Below are 13,795 nucleotides of genomic sequence, written 5' to 3'. Positions count from 1 at the left end.
TTCAATCTGAGGCGCCTGCAAGCTCACACCAAGACACAAGAGAAACTTGTCCGTGAACTACTCTTTGCAGATGATGCCGCTTTAGTTGCCCATTCAGAGCCAGCTCTTCAGCGCTTGACGTCCTGCTTTGCGGAAACTGCCAAAATGTTTGGCCTGGAAGTCAGCCTGAAGAAAACTGAGGTCCTCCATCAGCCAGCTCCCCACCATGACTACCAGCCCCCCCACATCTCCATCGGGCACACAAAACTCAAAACGGTCAACCAGTTTACCTATCTCGGCTGCACCATTTCATCAGATGCAAGGATCGACAATGAGATAGACAACAGACTCGCCAAGGCAAATAGCGCCTTTGGAAGACTACACAAAAGAGTCTGGAAAAACAACCAACTGAAAAACCTCACAAAGATAAGCGTATACAGAGCCGTTGTCATACCCACACTCCTGTTCGGCTCCGAATCATGGGTCCTCTACCGGCACCACCTACGGCTCCTAGAACGCTTCCACCAGCGTTGTCTCCGCTCCATCCTCAACATCCATTGGAGCGCTTACACCCCTAACGTCGAAGTACTCGAGATGGCAGAGGTCGACAGCATCGAGTCCACGCTGCTGAAGATCCAGCTGCGCTGGATGGGTCACGTCTCCAGAATGGAGGACCATCGCCTTCCCAAGATCGTGTTATATGGCGAGCTCTCCACTGGCCACCGTGACAGAGGTGCACCAAAGAAAAGGTACAAGGACTGCCTAAAGAAATCTCTTGGTGCCTGCCACATTGACCACCGCCAGTGGGCTGATAACGCCTCAAACCGTGCATCTTGGCGCCTCACAGTTTGGCGGGCAGCAACCTCCTTTGAAGAAGACCGCAGAGCCCACCTCACTGACAAAAGGCAAAGGAGGAAAAACCCAACACCCAACCCCAACCAACCAATTTTCCCCTGCAACCGCTGCAACCGTGTCTGCCTGTCCTGCATCGGACTTGTCAGCCACAAACGAGCCTGCAGCTGACGTGGACTTTTTACCCCCTCCATAAATCTTCGTCCGCGAAGCCAAGCCAAAGAAGAAAAGAATTAGCAATCTTGTTGTGAGGAACCCCTTGGGCAAGAGTGACCACAATATGGAGGAATCTTCATTAGGATGGAATGTGACAGAGTTGATACAGATACAAAGGTTCTGAACTTGAAGAGGGGTAACTTTGATGGTATGAGATGTGAATTGGCTAAAATAGATTGGCAAACGGTACTTAAAGGACTAACGGTAGAAATGCAATGACAGTCATTTAAGGATAGCTTGGAGCAAGTGCAGAAGATGTACATCCCAGTTTGTACGAAGAATAAATCGAGGAGGGTAGCACATCTGTGGCTAACAAGGGAGATCCGAGAGAGTGTCAAATCCAAAGAAGGAGCTTACAAATTAGCCAAAAAGAATAATATCCTGATGATTGGGAGAGATTCGGAGTTCTGCAGAGGAGGACAAAAGGATTAATTAGGAAAGGTAAAAGGTTTTATGAGAGGAAGCTGGCAGGGAACATAAAAAATGACTGTAAAAGCTTTTATAGATACGCTAAGAGAAAGAGGTTAGTTAAGACAAATGTGGGTCTGTTGCGGACAGAAACGGGTGAATTGATCATGGGGAACATGGGTATGGCAGACTGTCTGAATGACTACTTTAGTTCTGTCTTCAGCAAGGAAGAAATAACTAATCTACAGGAAATTATTGAGGATCTATTGTGACAGAGGGACTAAAGGAAATAATTATAAGTCAAGAAGTTGTATCAGTTAAATTGCAGGGATTAAAGGCAGATAAATCCCCGGGGCCGGATAGTCTGCATCCGAGAGTGCTGAAGGAAGTAGCCCAGGAAATAGTAAATGTGTTGGTGATAATGCATCGAGTCCACGCTGCTGAAGATCCAGCGGCGCTGGATGGGTCACATCTCCAGAATGGAGGACCATCGCCTTCCCAAGATCGTGTTATATGGCGAGCTCTCCACTGGCCACCGTGACAGAGGTGCACCAAAGAAAAGGTACAAGGACTGCCTAAAGAAATCTCTTGGTGCCTGCCACATTGACCACCGCCAGTGGGCTGATAACGCCTCAAACCGTGCATCTTGGCGCCTCACAGTTTGGCGGGCAGCAACCTCCTTTGAAGAAGACCGCAGAGCCCACCTCACTGACAAAAGGCAAAGGAGGAAAAACCCAACACCAACCCCAACCAACCAAATTTACCCTGCAATCGCTGCAACCGTGTCTGCCTGTCCCGCATCGGACTTGTCAGCCACAAACGAGCCTGCAGCTGACGTGGACTTTTTACCCCCTCCATAAATCTTCGTCCGTGAAGCCAAGCCAAAGAAATGTTTCAAACCTCTTTGGATACTGGATTAATTCCTGAGGATTGGAGGGTGGCCAACGTAACCCCACTCTTTAAGAAGGGAGGGAGAGAGAAATCGGGAAACGACAGACCAGTTAGCCTGACATCGGTAGTAAGGAAGGTGCTAGAATCGGTTATTAAAGATGCAATCGTAGTACATTTGGAAAGTAGTGTATCATCGGAAGGAGTCAGCATGGTTTTGTGAAGGGAAAATCATGTCTGATGAATCTAATAGAATTTTTTTGGAGGATGTAACCAGTCGAGTGGATGGGGAGAACCAGTGGATGTGGTATATATGGACTTTAGTAAGGCATTTGATAAGGTTCCGCACAGAAGATTAGCATACAAACTTGAAAAGCACAGTATAGGAGAGATGGTATTAAAGTAGATAGAGAATTGGTGGAGGGACAGGAAGCAAAGAGTAGGAATAAATGGGTTCTTTTCAGAATGGCAGCCAGTGATTAGTGGGGAACCACAGGGCTCAGTGCTGGGGCCACAATTGTTTACAATATATATCAGTGACTTAGATGTGCGAATAGATAGCAGTATCTGGAAATTTGTAGACGATACGAAGTTGGATGGCAGGGTTAGCTGTGTGGAGGATGCTAGGAGGGTGGAGAGTGATTTGGACAAGTTAGGCGAGTGGGCCAGGACATGGCAGATGCAGTATAATGTGGAGAAATGCGAGGTTATCCACTTTGGAGGTAAGAACAGGAAAGAGGACTATTATCTGAATGGTATCTGTTTAGGAAAAGGGGAGATGCAGAGAGACTTGGGTGTTGCTGTGCATCAGTCGCTGAAAGTGGGCAAACAGGTGCAGCAGGCAGTGAGGAGGGCGAATGATAGGTTGGCGTTCATAGTGAGAGGATTTGAGTCCAGGAGTAGGACTCCTACTCCAGCTGTACAGGGCCTTGGTGAGCCCACACCTGGAGTACTGCGTGCAGTTTTGGTCGCCTTATCTAAGGAAGGACGTCCTTGCCATGGAGGGGGCTGCAGAGAAGGTTCACTAGGCTGATACCAGGGATGGAGGGACTCGCATATGAAGAAAGGTTGGATAGACTAGGCTTGTATTCTCTGGAAATTAGAAGATTGAGGGGGGAACTTATAGAAACTTATAAAATTCTTAACCAGGTTTTTCCCAGCATTGGAAACAACCTTCCTGTGTCCAGTCTGTCTAATCCCTTAAGAATTTTATAAGTTTCTATAAGATCCCCCCTCCACAGGAAGTAGTTGAGGCCGGTTCCCTGTCAATATTTAAGAGTAGGTTAGTTTGGCCCTTGTGGCCAATGGGATTAGGGGGCATGGAGAGATCAGCCATGATCATAATGGATGGCGGTGTAGGCTTGAAGGGCCAAATGGCCTCCTCCTGCACCTATTTTCTATGTTTCTATGGGACAGAGACCTGGGGGTAGGGTACAGTGATCCCCAACTATTCCTCCTCCAAATCCCTTCCCTTCACCCCACCCCAACCCCCTCATCCCAACAATCCTCACCTCCTCCCAGCCCTCCACAACCCCTTCATCACCCCCGATCCCTTCACCTCTGATCCCCTCACCCCCGATCCCCTCACCCCCTCCGCTCCTTCTCTCCTCTCCCCACCTCCTCGACCCCTCTCTATGCCCTCACCCCCTCCCTCTCCCACATCCTCTCACCCTCTCCACCCACCCCACCCCTTCACCCCACCTCACCTCTCTCCTCCCCCTCTCCCTACCCACTCTCCACTTCCCTACCCTCCCTGTCCCACTCCTCTACCCCTCCACCCACCCTACCACTCCCCCCTCCCTCTCCCCACCCCACCCCCTCACCAGGCGCGGGACCCAGTGCCGGTGCACACGTTGAGGCCTGAGTTCTTGTGCTTCTCCCAGGGCCCATCGTCAATGGAGATCTCGTAGTAGGAGGGCCTGGGGAGTGGGTGAGAAGTGGGGGATGGTCAGTGTGAGGGTGCCCATCAAGGAGGGGGGGGGGAGCAGCTGGGGAAGGGTTGGTGGTTACAGGGTCTGGCTGGGAGGTCAGGGTCAGAGAAGGGTGTTCAGAACTTGGGGATTGTCAGACCAGGGAGGAGGAGTCAGACTGGTGGGGTTCGGAGCAGAGGAGGGGGGGAGTGGGAGAGAAGAAGGAAGGGAGGGAAGCAGAGGGCAGGGAGGGGAGTGGTAGAGGAGGAAGAAGGGAGGGGAGCAGAGGGCAGGGAGAGGAGGGGAGGGGAGAGGAGGAAGGGAGGGTAGCGGAGGGCAGGGAGAGGAAGGGATGGGAGGGGAGCAGGAGGAGGAGGAAGATAGGGGAGCAGAGGGCACAGAAGGGAGGAGGAGGGAAGGGGAGACGATGGAAGAAGGGGAGGCAGGGAGGAGAGGGGAGGGGAGGATGGGAGGGGTAAGGGAGGTTGGGGATGTGAGAGGGTAGGGTACACTTACCGTGACGACAATGACTCCCCCACAAACACTTCGTTGAGTGCTCGAACTGGCAGCATCACTGCCCCTGTCCCACTCCCATGACCTGTGGCAGAGAGAGAGAGAGACTCCAGTCAGCACCAGGGTCTGTGTGGGAACTCTCTCCCACACTAATCGTGTGATCATCCTCTCCTTCTCTCCCCTCCCCACCTCCTTGACCCCTCTCCATACCCTCACCCCCACCTTGTTGTTATGACCTAGACCAGCAGCAATAGAAATTCACCAAGACAACGGTATCTTCAAAACAACAATTTTTATTAATAATATAAAATCTTACTTAGCTCGAAACTTAACCCACTCTGTGCAAATGTGTGAGTGAATTGTGAATTGTGTGGGGGCGTGAATGTGTGTTAATATCCCTTGACTCCTACTCCCCTCTCAACTTTTGACATTTCAAAGAATAAACCCCCAACTTATTTAACCTTTCCCTATAACTTAGACCCTGTAACCCCAGCAACATCCTCGTAAATTTTCTTTGCACTCTCTCCAAATTGTTGATATCCTTCCTATACTTTGATGACCAAAACTGTACACAATTCTCCAGGTTTGGCCTCACTAATGCCTTGGACAATTTTAACATAACATCCCAGCTCCTCGACTCAATGCTCTGATTTAAAAAGCCAACATACCATAAGCTTTCTTCACCACCCTATCCTCATGTGACTTCACCTTCAGGGAACTAGTTACATTCACCATGTATGCCCTATTTTAATTAGCCCTTCCAAAACGAAAACACCTCACACTTATCTGCATTAAACTCCATCTGCCATCTTCTCACTGGCCTAAATCCCTCTGCAAGCTTTGAAACCATTTTCACTCTCCATAGCTCCACCTATCATAGTATCACCCGCAGACTTACGAATCCAATTTCCCACCCCATCATCCAGATCATTCATGTAAATAGACCCAATACTGAACCCTGAGGCTCACCACTAGTTACCGGCCTCCAATCTGACAAACCATTATCGACCACCACTCTCTGGCATCTCCCATTCACCCATTGTTTTTTTTTTATTATTTTTCACACCATAAATCACGTTAGCCATGATATACACTTTTTCTTTTTCACACATATACAGTGACTTTTTCTCCCCCTCCCTCCCTCCTCCCAAGCCACCCCCCCCACCCTCATCCATTTTAGGTATACAATCTAGGTTGCATTAAGCCAGTCAGACAATGTTGTCATTCAACAAAAATACACCAGAAATTCTACTGAGTCCATTCTTTTCTTTTCTTCTCCTTCCATCAACTTAGGTAATGTTTGTTCCCGGTAGGTTTTCGCTATTGTATTTAATGTAAGGCTCCCATACTTGTTCGAATATTTCAATATTATTTCTTAAACTATATGTTATTTTTTCTAATGGAATACATTTATTCATTTCTATATACCATTGTTGTATTTTCAAATTATCTTCCAATTTCCAGGTTGACATAATACATTTTTTTGCTACGGCTAGGGCTATCTTAACAAATCTTTTTTGTGCATCTTCCAAGTCAATTCCAAATTCTTTATTTTTTATGTTACTTAGGAGAAAGATCTCTGGATTCTTTGGTATATTGTTTTCTATTATTTTATTTAATATCTGATTGAGATCATCCCAAAATTTTTCTACTCTCTCACATGTCCAGATTGCATGAATTGTTGTTCCCCTTTCTTTTTTACATCGAAAACATCTATCAGATACTGTTGGGTCCCATTTATTTAACTTTTGCGGTGTAATGTATAGTCTGTGTAACCAATTATATTGTATCATACGCAGCCTTGTATTTATTGTATTTCTCATCGTTCCAGAACATAATTTCTCCCATGTTTCCTTTTTTATCTTTATATTTAAATCTTGTTCCCATTTTTGTTTAGTTTTACCATTTGTTTCCTCATTCTCCTTTTCTTGCAGTTTAATATACATATTTGTTATAAATCTTTTGATTAACATTGTATCTGTAATCACATATTCAAGGTTACTTCCCTCTGGTAAACTCAAATTGCTTCCTAATTTATCTTTCAAGTAGGATCTCAGTTGGTAATATGCCAGCGCTGTATCTCCAGTTATATTGTACTTATCTCTCATTTGTTCAAAGGATAAGAATCTACTTCCTGAAAAACAATTTTCTATTCTTTTAATCCCTTTTTTTTCCCATTTTCTAAAGGAAAGGTTGTCTATTGTAAAAGGGAGTAGCTTATTTTGCGTCAATATTAGTTTTGGTAATTGATAATTTGTTTTATTTCTTTCTACATGAATCTTCTTCCATATATTGAGGAGATGGTGTAATACTGGAGAAGTTCTATGTTGTACCAATTTTTCGTCCCATTTATATAATATGTGTTCAGGTACCATTCACCCATTGTTGAATCCATTTTACTCCTTCAATGTTAATACCAAATGATTGAACCTTCCTAACTAACCTTCCCTGAGGAACCTTATCAAAGGCCTTACTATATAGACAACATCCACTACTTTCCCCTCATCAACGTTCCTAGTAACCTCCTCATAAAATTCAATAAGGTTTGTCAAACATGATCTTCCCCTCACAACTCCACGTTGGCTGTTGACGGGGTCAGGGAGTGACCTACCATCTGTTGTGTTGACACGTGTGGTCTGCCGATGAGCTGTTGTGTGTTGTTCCAAACTTAGCTGCTGCTCGTGAAGATCCAGGGGGGTGGCTGTGGATCCCACTCCCTCCAAACACACCCGCACCCTCTGACGGAACTGCCACCTGTGGGGAGAGAGTGGTCATCCAGTCTCCCTGAGGGGCCCTGCCTCACCCTTTCACCTCCCCTACCATTCTGGCCCTCCCCTTCCCCACCCTCCACCCCTCCTCCATTGTACTATCCCTCCCCTAATGCTCTGTCTCCTCCCCACCCTATCCCCATACTTCACCTACCCTCTACCCTCCTCTCCCCACCCTCTCCCTTCACCAACCCTCCCCTCACCCACCCTCTCTGCTTCTCCACCCACTCCCCTCCCACACCCTCTCCCCCGCCCCTACCGCTCTGCCTCTCCTCAATCGCTCTATACCCTCCCCACCCTATCCCCCCACTCTCTACCTAATTCCCTCTCCTTCCATCCTCCACCCTCACCTCCCCCACCTTCTCTCCCTCCTAGCAGGTGAATGGGTGGCTGATGAGTTGCTGCAGGGGAGCAGGTGATCATTGGGATCTCCTCTGGGAAGATCTGATCTGTACATAAAGAACAATGCAGTCAGGTTTGATGGAGCTGTTGAGGAGGGATTAAACTCTATGGGCAGGGGACTGAAACCCAGTGTTAGGTCAGATGATGAAGCAGTTGGGTGATAAGGTTTGTGTGTATTGATGAAGGCAGTGGATGTGGTGTAAGGCTCCTACCCCATGGGAAACGCATTCAGACAGTCACAAAGCAAGAGGTCCATGGAACCTTGGCTGAGTGGATTCAGAATTGGCTCACCTGTAGAAAGCAGAGAGCAGTTGTGGATGGGAAATATTCTGCCTGGTGGTCAGTGACTAGTGGAGTTCACAAGGATCTGTTAACATTTTAAATTGAGACATACAGCACATTTAAAGGCTAATTTTGACCACAAGTCTGTGCTGCCCAATTTATACCCAATTAACTTACACTCTGTTCTAGGACCCCTGCTCTTTGTGAGTTTTATAAATGACCTGGAAGAAGAATTGTAGAGTGGCAATGGCCAAGATTATGAGGGGCTTTGATACAGTGGTCAGCCTTGGGTGAGGCCTGTGACTAGTGGTGTGGCTCAGGGATCGGTGCTGGGACCATTGCTGTTTGCCATCTATATCAATGATCTGGATGATAATGTGGTCAATTGGATCAGCAAGTTTGCAGATGACACAAGATTGGAGAAGTTGTGAACAGTGAAGAAGGTTTTCAAAGCTTGCAGAGGGATCTGGACCAGCTGGAAAAATGGCCGATGGAATTTAATGCAGACAAGTGTGAGGTGTTGTATTTTGGAAGGACAAACCAAGAAAGGACGTATATGGTTAATGGTCGGGCACTGTGGAGTGGGGTAGAAGAGGGATCTGGGAATACAGATACATAATTCCCTGAAAGTGGCGTCACAGGTGGATAGGGATGAAAAGAGAGCTTTTGGCATATTGACCTTCATAAATCAAAGTATTGAGTATATTACGAGCCCAGAGGACCCATAAACCCAGCAGCAATAGATATTCACCAAGACAAATGGTTACTTACTTCTAATTATCTTTAAACATGAAAATAGAATCAAAGTTCAACTCACCTTAACTAACCGAATTTAACACCCTTCTAATCCTAAATGCACATGAGTGTAATGTGTGTGTAAGTTCAGAAAAGTTCTTTGATTCACAGTCCAATCTCACTTCTCATTCCTCCAAGTTCACTGGTTGCAGACAATTCTTATACTGTGCACATTTATAAAGTTCACCAGGCTTTGGTGCTTGAAAGGTAAATGGTTACCAATCAGGAAAGTTCTTGTCGGTTTTCAGAGAGAGATTTATTGTTCCAGGACATCCACAGCTGATGTACTTCCATCAGCCACTCCAGTGACTTGCTGACGAAACTTGCCCCTTCAGGGTTCTCCAGATGATAACCTCTTTCTTACAGGTCATCACAGAGTTCCTTTTTGTTTCCATTATTCCAAATGAAACATTAGACAGCCAGTCCTCTCCTCTTGTATGAACCACAAGGACTTTGACCGGGCCATCTTCCAAAATGGGGTTTTCCACAAGCTTGCCAGAATGTCCTGTTCTAGTTCCAGCTGCCTCTGTTGGCTGTAACACTTTAGAATGATCTCTCTCTCTCTGAGAGAAAACCTGTTTGGCTCTCTCTGCTTGCAAAATCACATGACCGTCTTAGAACAGCAAGCTCTACACCAGACAGCAGGGGCTCCGATTGTCTTTGGTAAACAACAGTCCATTAGTGAAGTCTCTTGAGCCCTCTGCAAAGCTCTCTGTTGGCCCCGACATGTCAAGCATGGGGAAGAGCTCCAGTATTTTAAATAAGATCTGTTTTAAAGTGTTTGTATGTAACCTACTCCAACAAACTTTTCTTAATTTATTTCCCCAAAACATTTCTATATACTCTGTTACAGGTACAGGAGTTGAAATGTTATGATAAAGTTGTCTAAGACATTGGCGAGGCCAAATTTGGAGGATTGTGTGTAGTTTTGGTCACCAAACAACAGGGAAATATCAATAAGATAGAGAGAGTGCAGAGAAGATTTACTGGCATGTTGCCGGGACTTCAGGAACTGAGTTACAGGGAAAGGTTAAACAGGTTTAAACTAGTTTCGCAGGGGGGTGGGGAACAGAGGGTGAGAGCAGTGTCCAGGGAGTATGGCCACCTAGCTAGGAATAAAAAAGATAACAAAGGTAGGATGGAGATTAGGGTAGAAGGTAAAAAAGAGAATATATGTGAGGGTCATTCTCTGAGATGCATATATTTTAATGCAAGAAGCATAGTGAACAAGGTAGTTGAGCTGAGAGCATGGATAGATACTTGGGGTCACGATATTGTGGCAATTAGTGAGACCTGGCTACAGGAGGGGCAGGACTGGCAACTTAATATTCCAGGATACATTTGTTTTAGATGTGATAGATGAGGGGGTAAAAAAGGAGGAGGAGTTGCTCTGCTTGTTAAGGAGGACATTACTGCCGTGAGGTGGCAGGATGGTATGGAGGGATCGACCAGTGAGGCTGTTTGGGTGGAATTGAGGGGTGGAGGAGGCAAGAGGGTGCTAATAGGGGTGTATTACAAACCACCAAGTGGGCCAAGAAAATTAGAGGAACAAATTTGTTAGGAGATAACGTATATATGTGAAAATCATAAGGTAGTGATCATGGGAGATTTTAACTTTCCACACATTGATTGGGATACCCATACGGTTAGAGGGCTGGATGGGCTGGAGTTCGTTAAATGTGTTCAGGATTGTTTTCTAAATCAGTTAGTAGAAGAACCGACTCGGGATGGTGTAATACTGGATCTCCTGTTAGGGAACGAGCTAGGTCAGGTAGTGGACATTAATGTTGGAGAACCAATTGGGTCTAGTGATCATAATTCTGTTAGTTTTAGGGTAGTTTTAGGGAAGAGCAAGGAGAGGCCTAAAGTTGAGGTTCTGGATTGGAAAAGAGCAAATTTCGAAGGAATAAGAAGGGATTTGTGGAGTATTGAGTGGGACAGGATATTTTCAGGTAAGGATGTTAATGAAAAATGGAGGATATTCAAAAAAGAAATTTTGAGGATACAGAGTAGTTATGTCCCAGTCTGGATCAAAGGAAAGGCTGGAAGTCATAGGGAGGCTTGGTTTTCGAGGAATATTGGAAATTTGGTTAGGAGAAAAAGGGAGGTGTACAAGAGGTATAAAGAGCAGGGAGCTGAGAAGTTGAAGGAGGACTACAAGGAGTGTAGAAGGAATCTTAAGAAAGAAATTAGAAAGGCCAAAAAAAGGCATGAAGAGGCTTTGGCTGACAGAGTAAAAATAAATCCAAAGGGTTTCTATAAGTACATTAAAAGTAAAAGATTAGTGAGAGATAAAATTGGACCCCTTGTAGATAGCGAGGGTAGGCTGAGTGAGAAGTCTGAGGAAATGGGGGAAATTTGAATGATTTCTTTGCCTCGGTATTCACTAGGGGAAAAAATGTTGAACCAGTTGAGGTAAAGAAATATAGTGGGGAGGTCATATAAGGATAAGCGAGGAGGTAGTGATGGCTGTGTTAAAAAAGATAAAGGTGGATAAATCTCCCGGACCGGACAAAATATTCCCTAGGACACTCAGGGAGGCTAGTGGACAGTTAGTGGGGCCATTAACAGAGATATTTAGGATGTCACTGGCCACGGGGGTGGTACCAAAGGATTGGAGGGTGGCGCATGTGGTACCTCTGTTTAAGAAGGGGTCCAAATGCAAACCTGGGAATTATAGGCCTGTAAGTCTGACGTCTGTGGTGGGCAAGTTGATGGAAAGTGTTCTGAGGGATGCGATTTACAAATTTTTGGAGGTACAGGGATTGATAGGGAGTAATCAGCATGGTTTTGTCAGAGGTAGATCATGCTTGACAAACCTGATTGAGTTCTTCGAGGGGGTTACAAAAAAGGCTGATGAAGGGAAAGCTGTAGGTGTTGTCTATTTGGACTTTAGTAAAGCTTTTGACAAAGTTCCCCATAGGAGGTTAGGAAAAAAGGTGGAGGCATTAGGTATAAATAAGGAGGTAGTGAAATGGATTCAGCAGTGGTTGGATGGGAGGTGTCAGAGAGTAGTGGTAGAAAATTGTTTGTTCAATTGGAGGCCGGTGACTAGTGGAGTTCCTCAGGGTTCGGTCCTGGGTCCACTATTATTTGTTATATATAGTAACGATCTGGATGTAGGGGTGGAGAATTGGATAAGCAAGTTTGCGGATGACACAAAGATTGGTGGTGTTGTGGACAGTGAGGTAGATTATCGTTGATTAAAAGGTGATTTAGGAAGGTTGGAGGTGTGGGCTGAGAAATGGCTGATGGAATTTAATACAGATAAATGTGAGGTGCTACATTTTGGAAAGGCAAATTTAAATAGGTCATATACATTGAATGGTAGACAATTGAGGAGTGCAGAGCAACAAAGGGATTTAGGAGTTATGGTAAATAGTACCCTCAAGGCTGATACTCTGGTAGATGGTGTGGTGAAGAAGGCATTTGGAATGTTGGCCTTCATAAATCGGAGTATTGAATTCAAGACTAGAGAGGTTATGATGAAATTGTACAAGGCATTGGTGAGGCCAAATTTGGAGTACTGTGTACAGTTTTGGTCACCAAATTATAGGAAAGATATGAACAAAATAGAGAGAGTGCAGAGAAGGTTCACGAGAATGTCGACAGGATTTCAGGGTCTGAGTTACAGGGAAAGGTTGTGCAGACTGGGGCTTTTTTCTCTGGAGCATAGAAGATTGAGAGGGGACTTGATAGAGGTGTTTAAGATTTTAAAAGGGACAGACAGAGTAAATGTGGATAGGCTTTTTCAATTAAGAAAGGGGGAGATTCAAACTAGAGGACATGGTTTAAGATTGAAGGGGTAAAATTATAAGGGGAACATGAGGGGAAATTTCTTTACGCAGAGGGTGGTGGGGATGTGGAATGAGCTTCCAGCAGACGTGGTCGAGGCGAGATCATTGGTTATATTTAAGGAAAGACTGGATCATTACATGGATAGGAGGGGACTAGAGGGGTATGGACCGGGTGCTGGTCAGTGGGACTAGGAGGGTGGGGATTTGCTACGGTATGGACTAGTAGGGCCGAACTGGCCTGTTCTGTGCTGTAAGTGGTTATATGGTTATATAGGTTAGGACTTTATTCCCTGGAGCGGAGAATGAGGGGAGATTTCATAGAGGTGTTTAAAATTATGAGGGGGATAGACAAGAGTAAATGTAGGTAGGCTTTTCCCACTTAGGTACAGGTACACAACACCACAAGCACACTGGTCAGGATGGAGCTGCTGGTCCAATGGCCTATTCTTGCTCCACATCAGCCCCTACCCCCCTTTATCCCAGGAATGCCACCATCCGACTGAGCCCGTGCCCACACCCAGCACGAACTGCCCAGGGAAGGGGGGGGCCCGGAGACTCGGGCAGACCCCTCGTTAGTGGGGACTCACCTGAACTCGCCTTTCCGCAGCTTCTGAAGGGCTTCAGAGAACCTTTGTGTGTACCGGAGCGGGAGGCACAGGTGTCCCTGGGACCTATGGGGACAGAGGGACATCAGTGTGAGCTTCCCCGGACCCCAGCATGAATGTACCCACACCCCGGTAATCCCACAGGAGAGCTGGGGGATCCGCATGGTGGAGGGGGCTGAGGGATCCGTGGGGTGGAGGGGGCTGGGGTATCCATGAGATGGAATGGACTGGGGGTCTGTGGAATGGTGGGGGCTGGGGATCCATGAGGTGAAATGGACTGGGGGTCCGTGGGATGGAGGGGGCTGGGGGATCCATGAGATGAAATGGACTGGGGGTCTGTGGGGTGGAGGGAGCTGGTGTGCCCGCGGGATGAAGGGGGC

The 13,795-nt window shown here is 46.3% G+C and overlaps 1 protein-coding gene across 7 annotated transcripts in view; it reads right to left on the bottom strand.

Moving 5' to 3' along the window:
* nadk2 (NAD kinase 2, mitochondrial) overlaps positions 1–13,795 on the bottom strand; it is a 63,082-nt gene that overhangs the window by 30,288 nt on the left and 18,999 nt on the right. For 5 of the 7 annotated variants that reach the window (XM_069884475.1, XM_069884415.1, XM_069884444.1 and 2 more), the window contains exons 5-9: positions 13,398–13,481; positions 7,885–7,983; positions 7,378–7,520; positions 4,770–4,851; positions 4,167–4,262 (exon numbers count right to left, since the gene is read on the bottom strand). In XM_069884475.1, the coding sequence (XP_069740576.1) occupies positions 4,167–4,262; positions 4,770–4,851; positions 7,378–7,520; positions 7,885–7,983; positions 13,398–13,481 (504 nt within the window). The remainder of the gene's footprint in view (positions 1–4,166; positions 4,263–4,769; positions 4,852–7,377; positions 7,521–7,884; positions 7,984–13,397; positions 13,482–13,795) is intronic. The other 2 variants (XM_069884423.1, XM_069884434.1) reach the window with 2 other exon arrangements.

This window comes from Narcine bancroftii, chromosome 1 (assembly GCF_036971445.1).
Source record: "Narcine bancroftii isolate sNarBan1 chromosome 1, sNarBan1.hap1, whole genome shotgun sequence".
In the NCBI taxonomy this organism is placed as follows: domain Eukaryota; kingdom Metazoa; phylum Chordata; class Chondrichthyes; order Torpediniformes; family Narcinidae; genus Narcine; species Narcine bancroftii.
The sequence above is the reverse complement of the archived record's forward strand: the minus strand, read 5'-3'. Positions and strand labels throughout refer to the sequence as shown.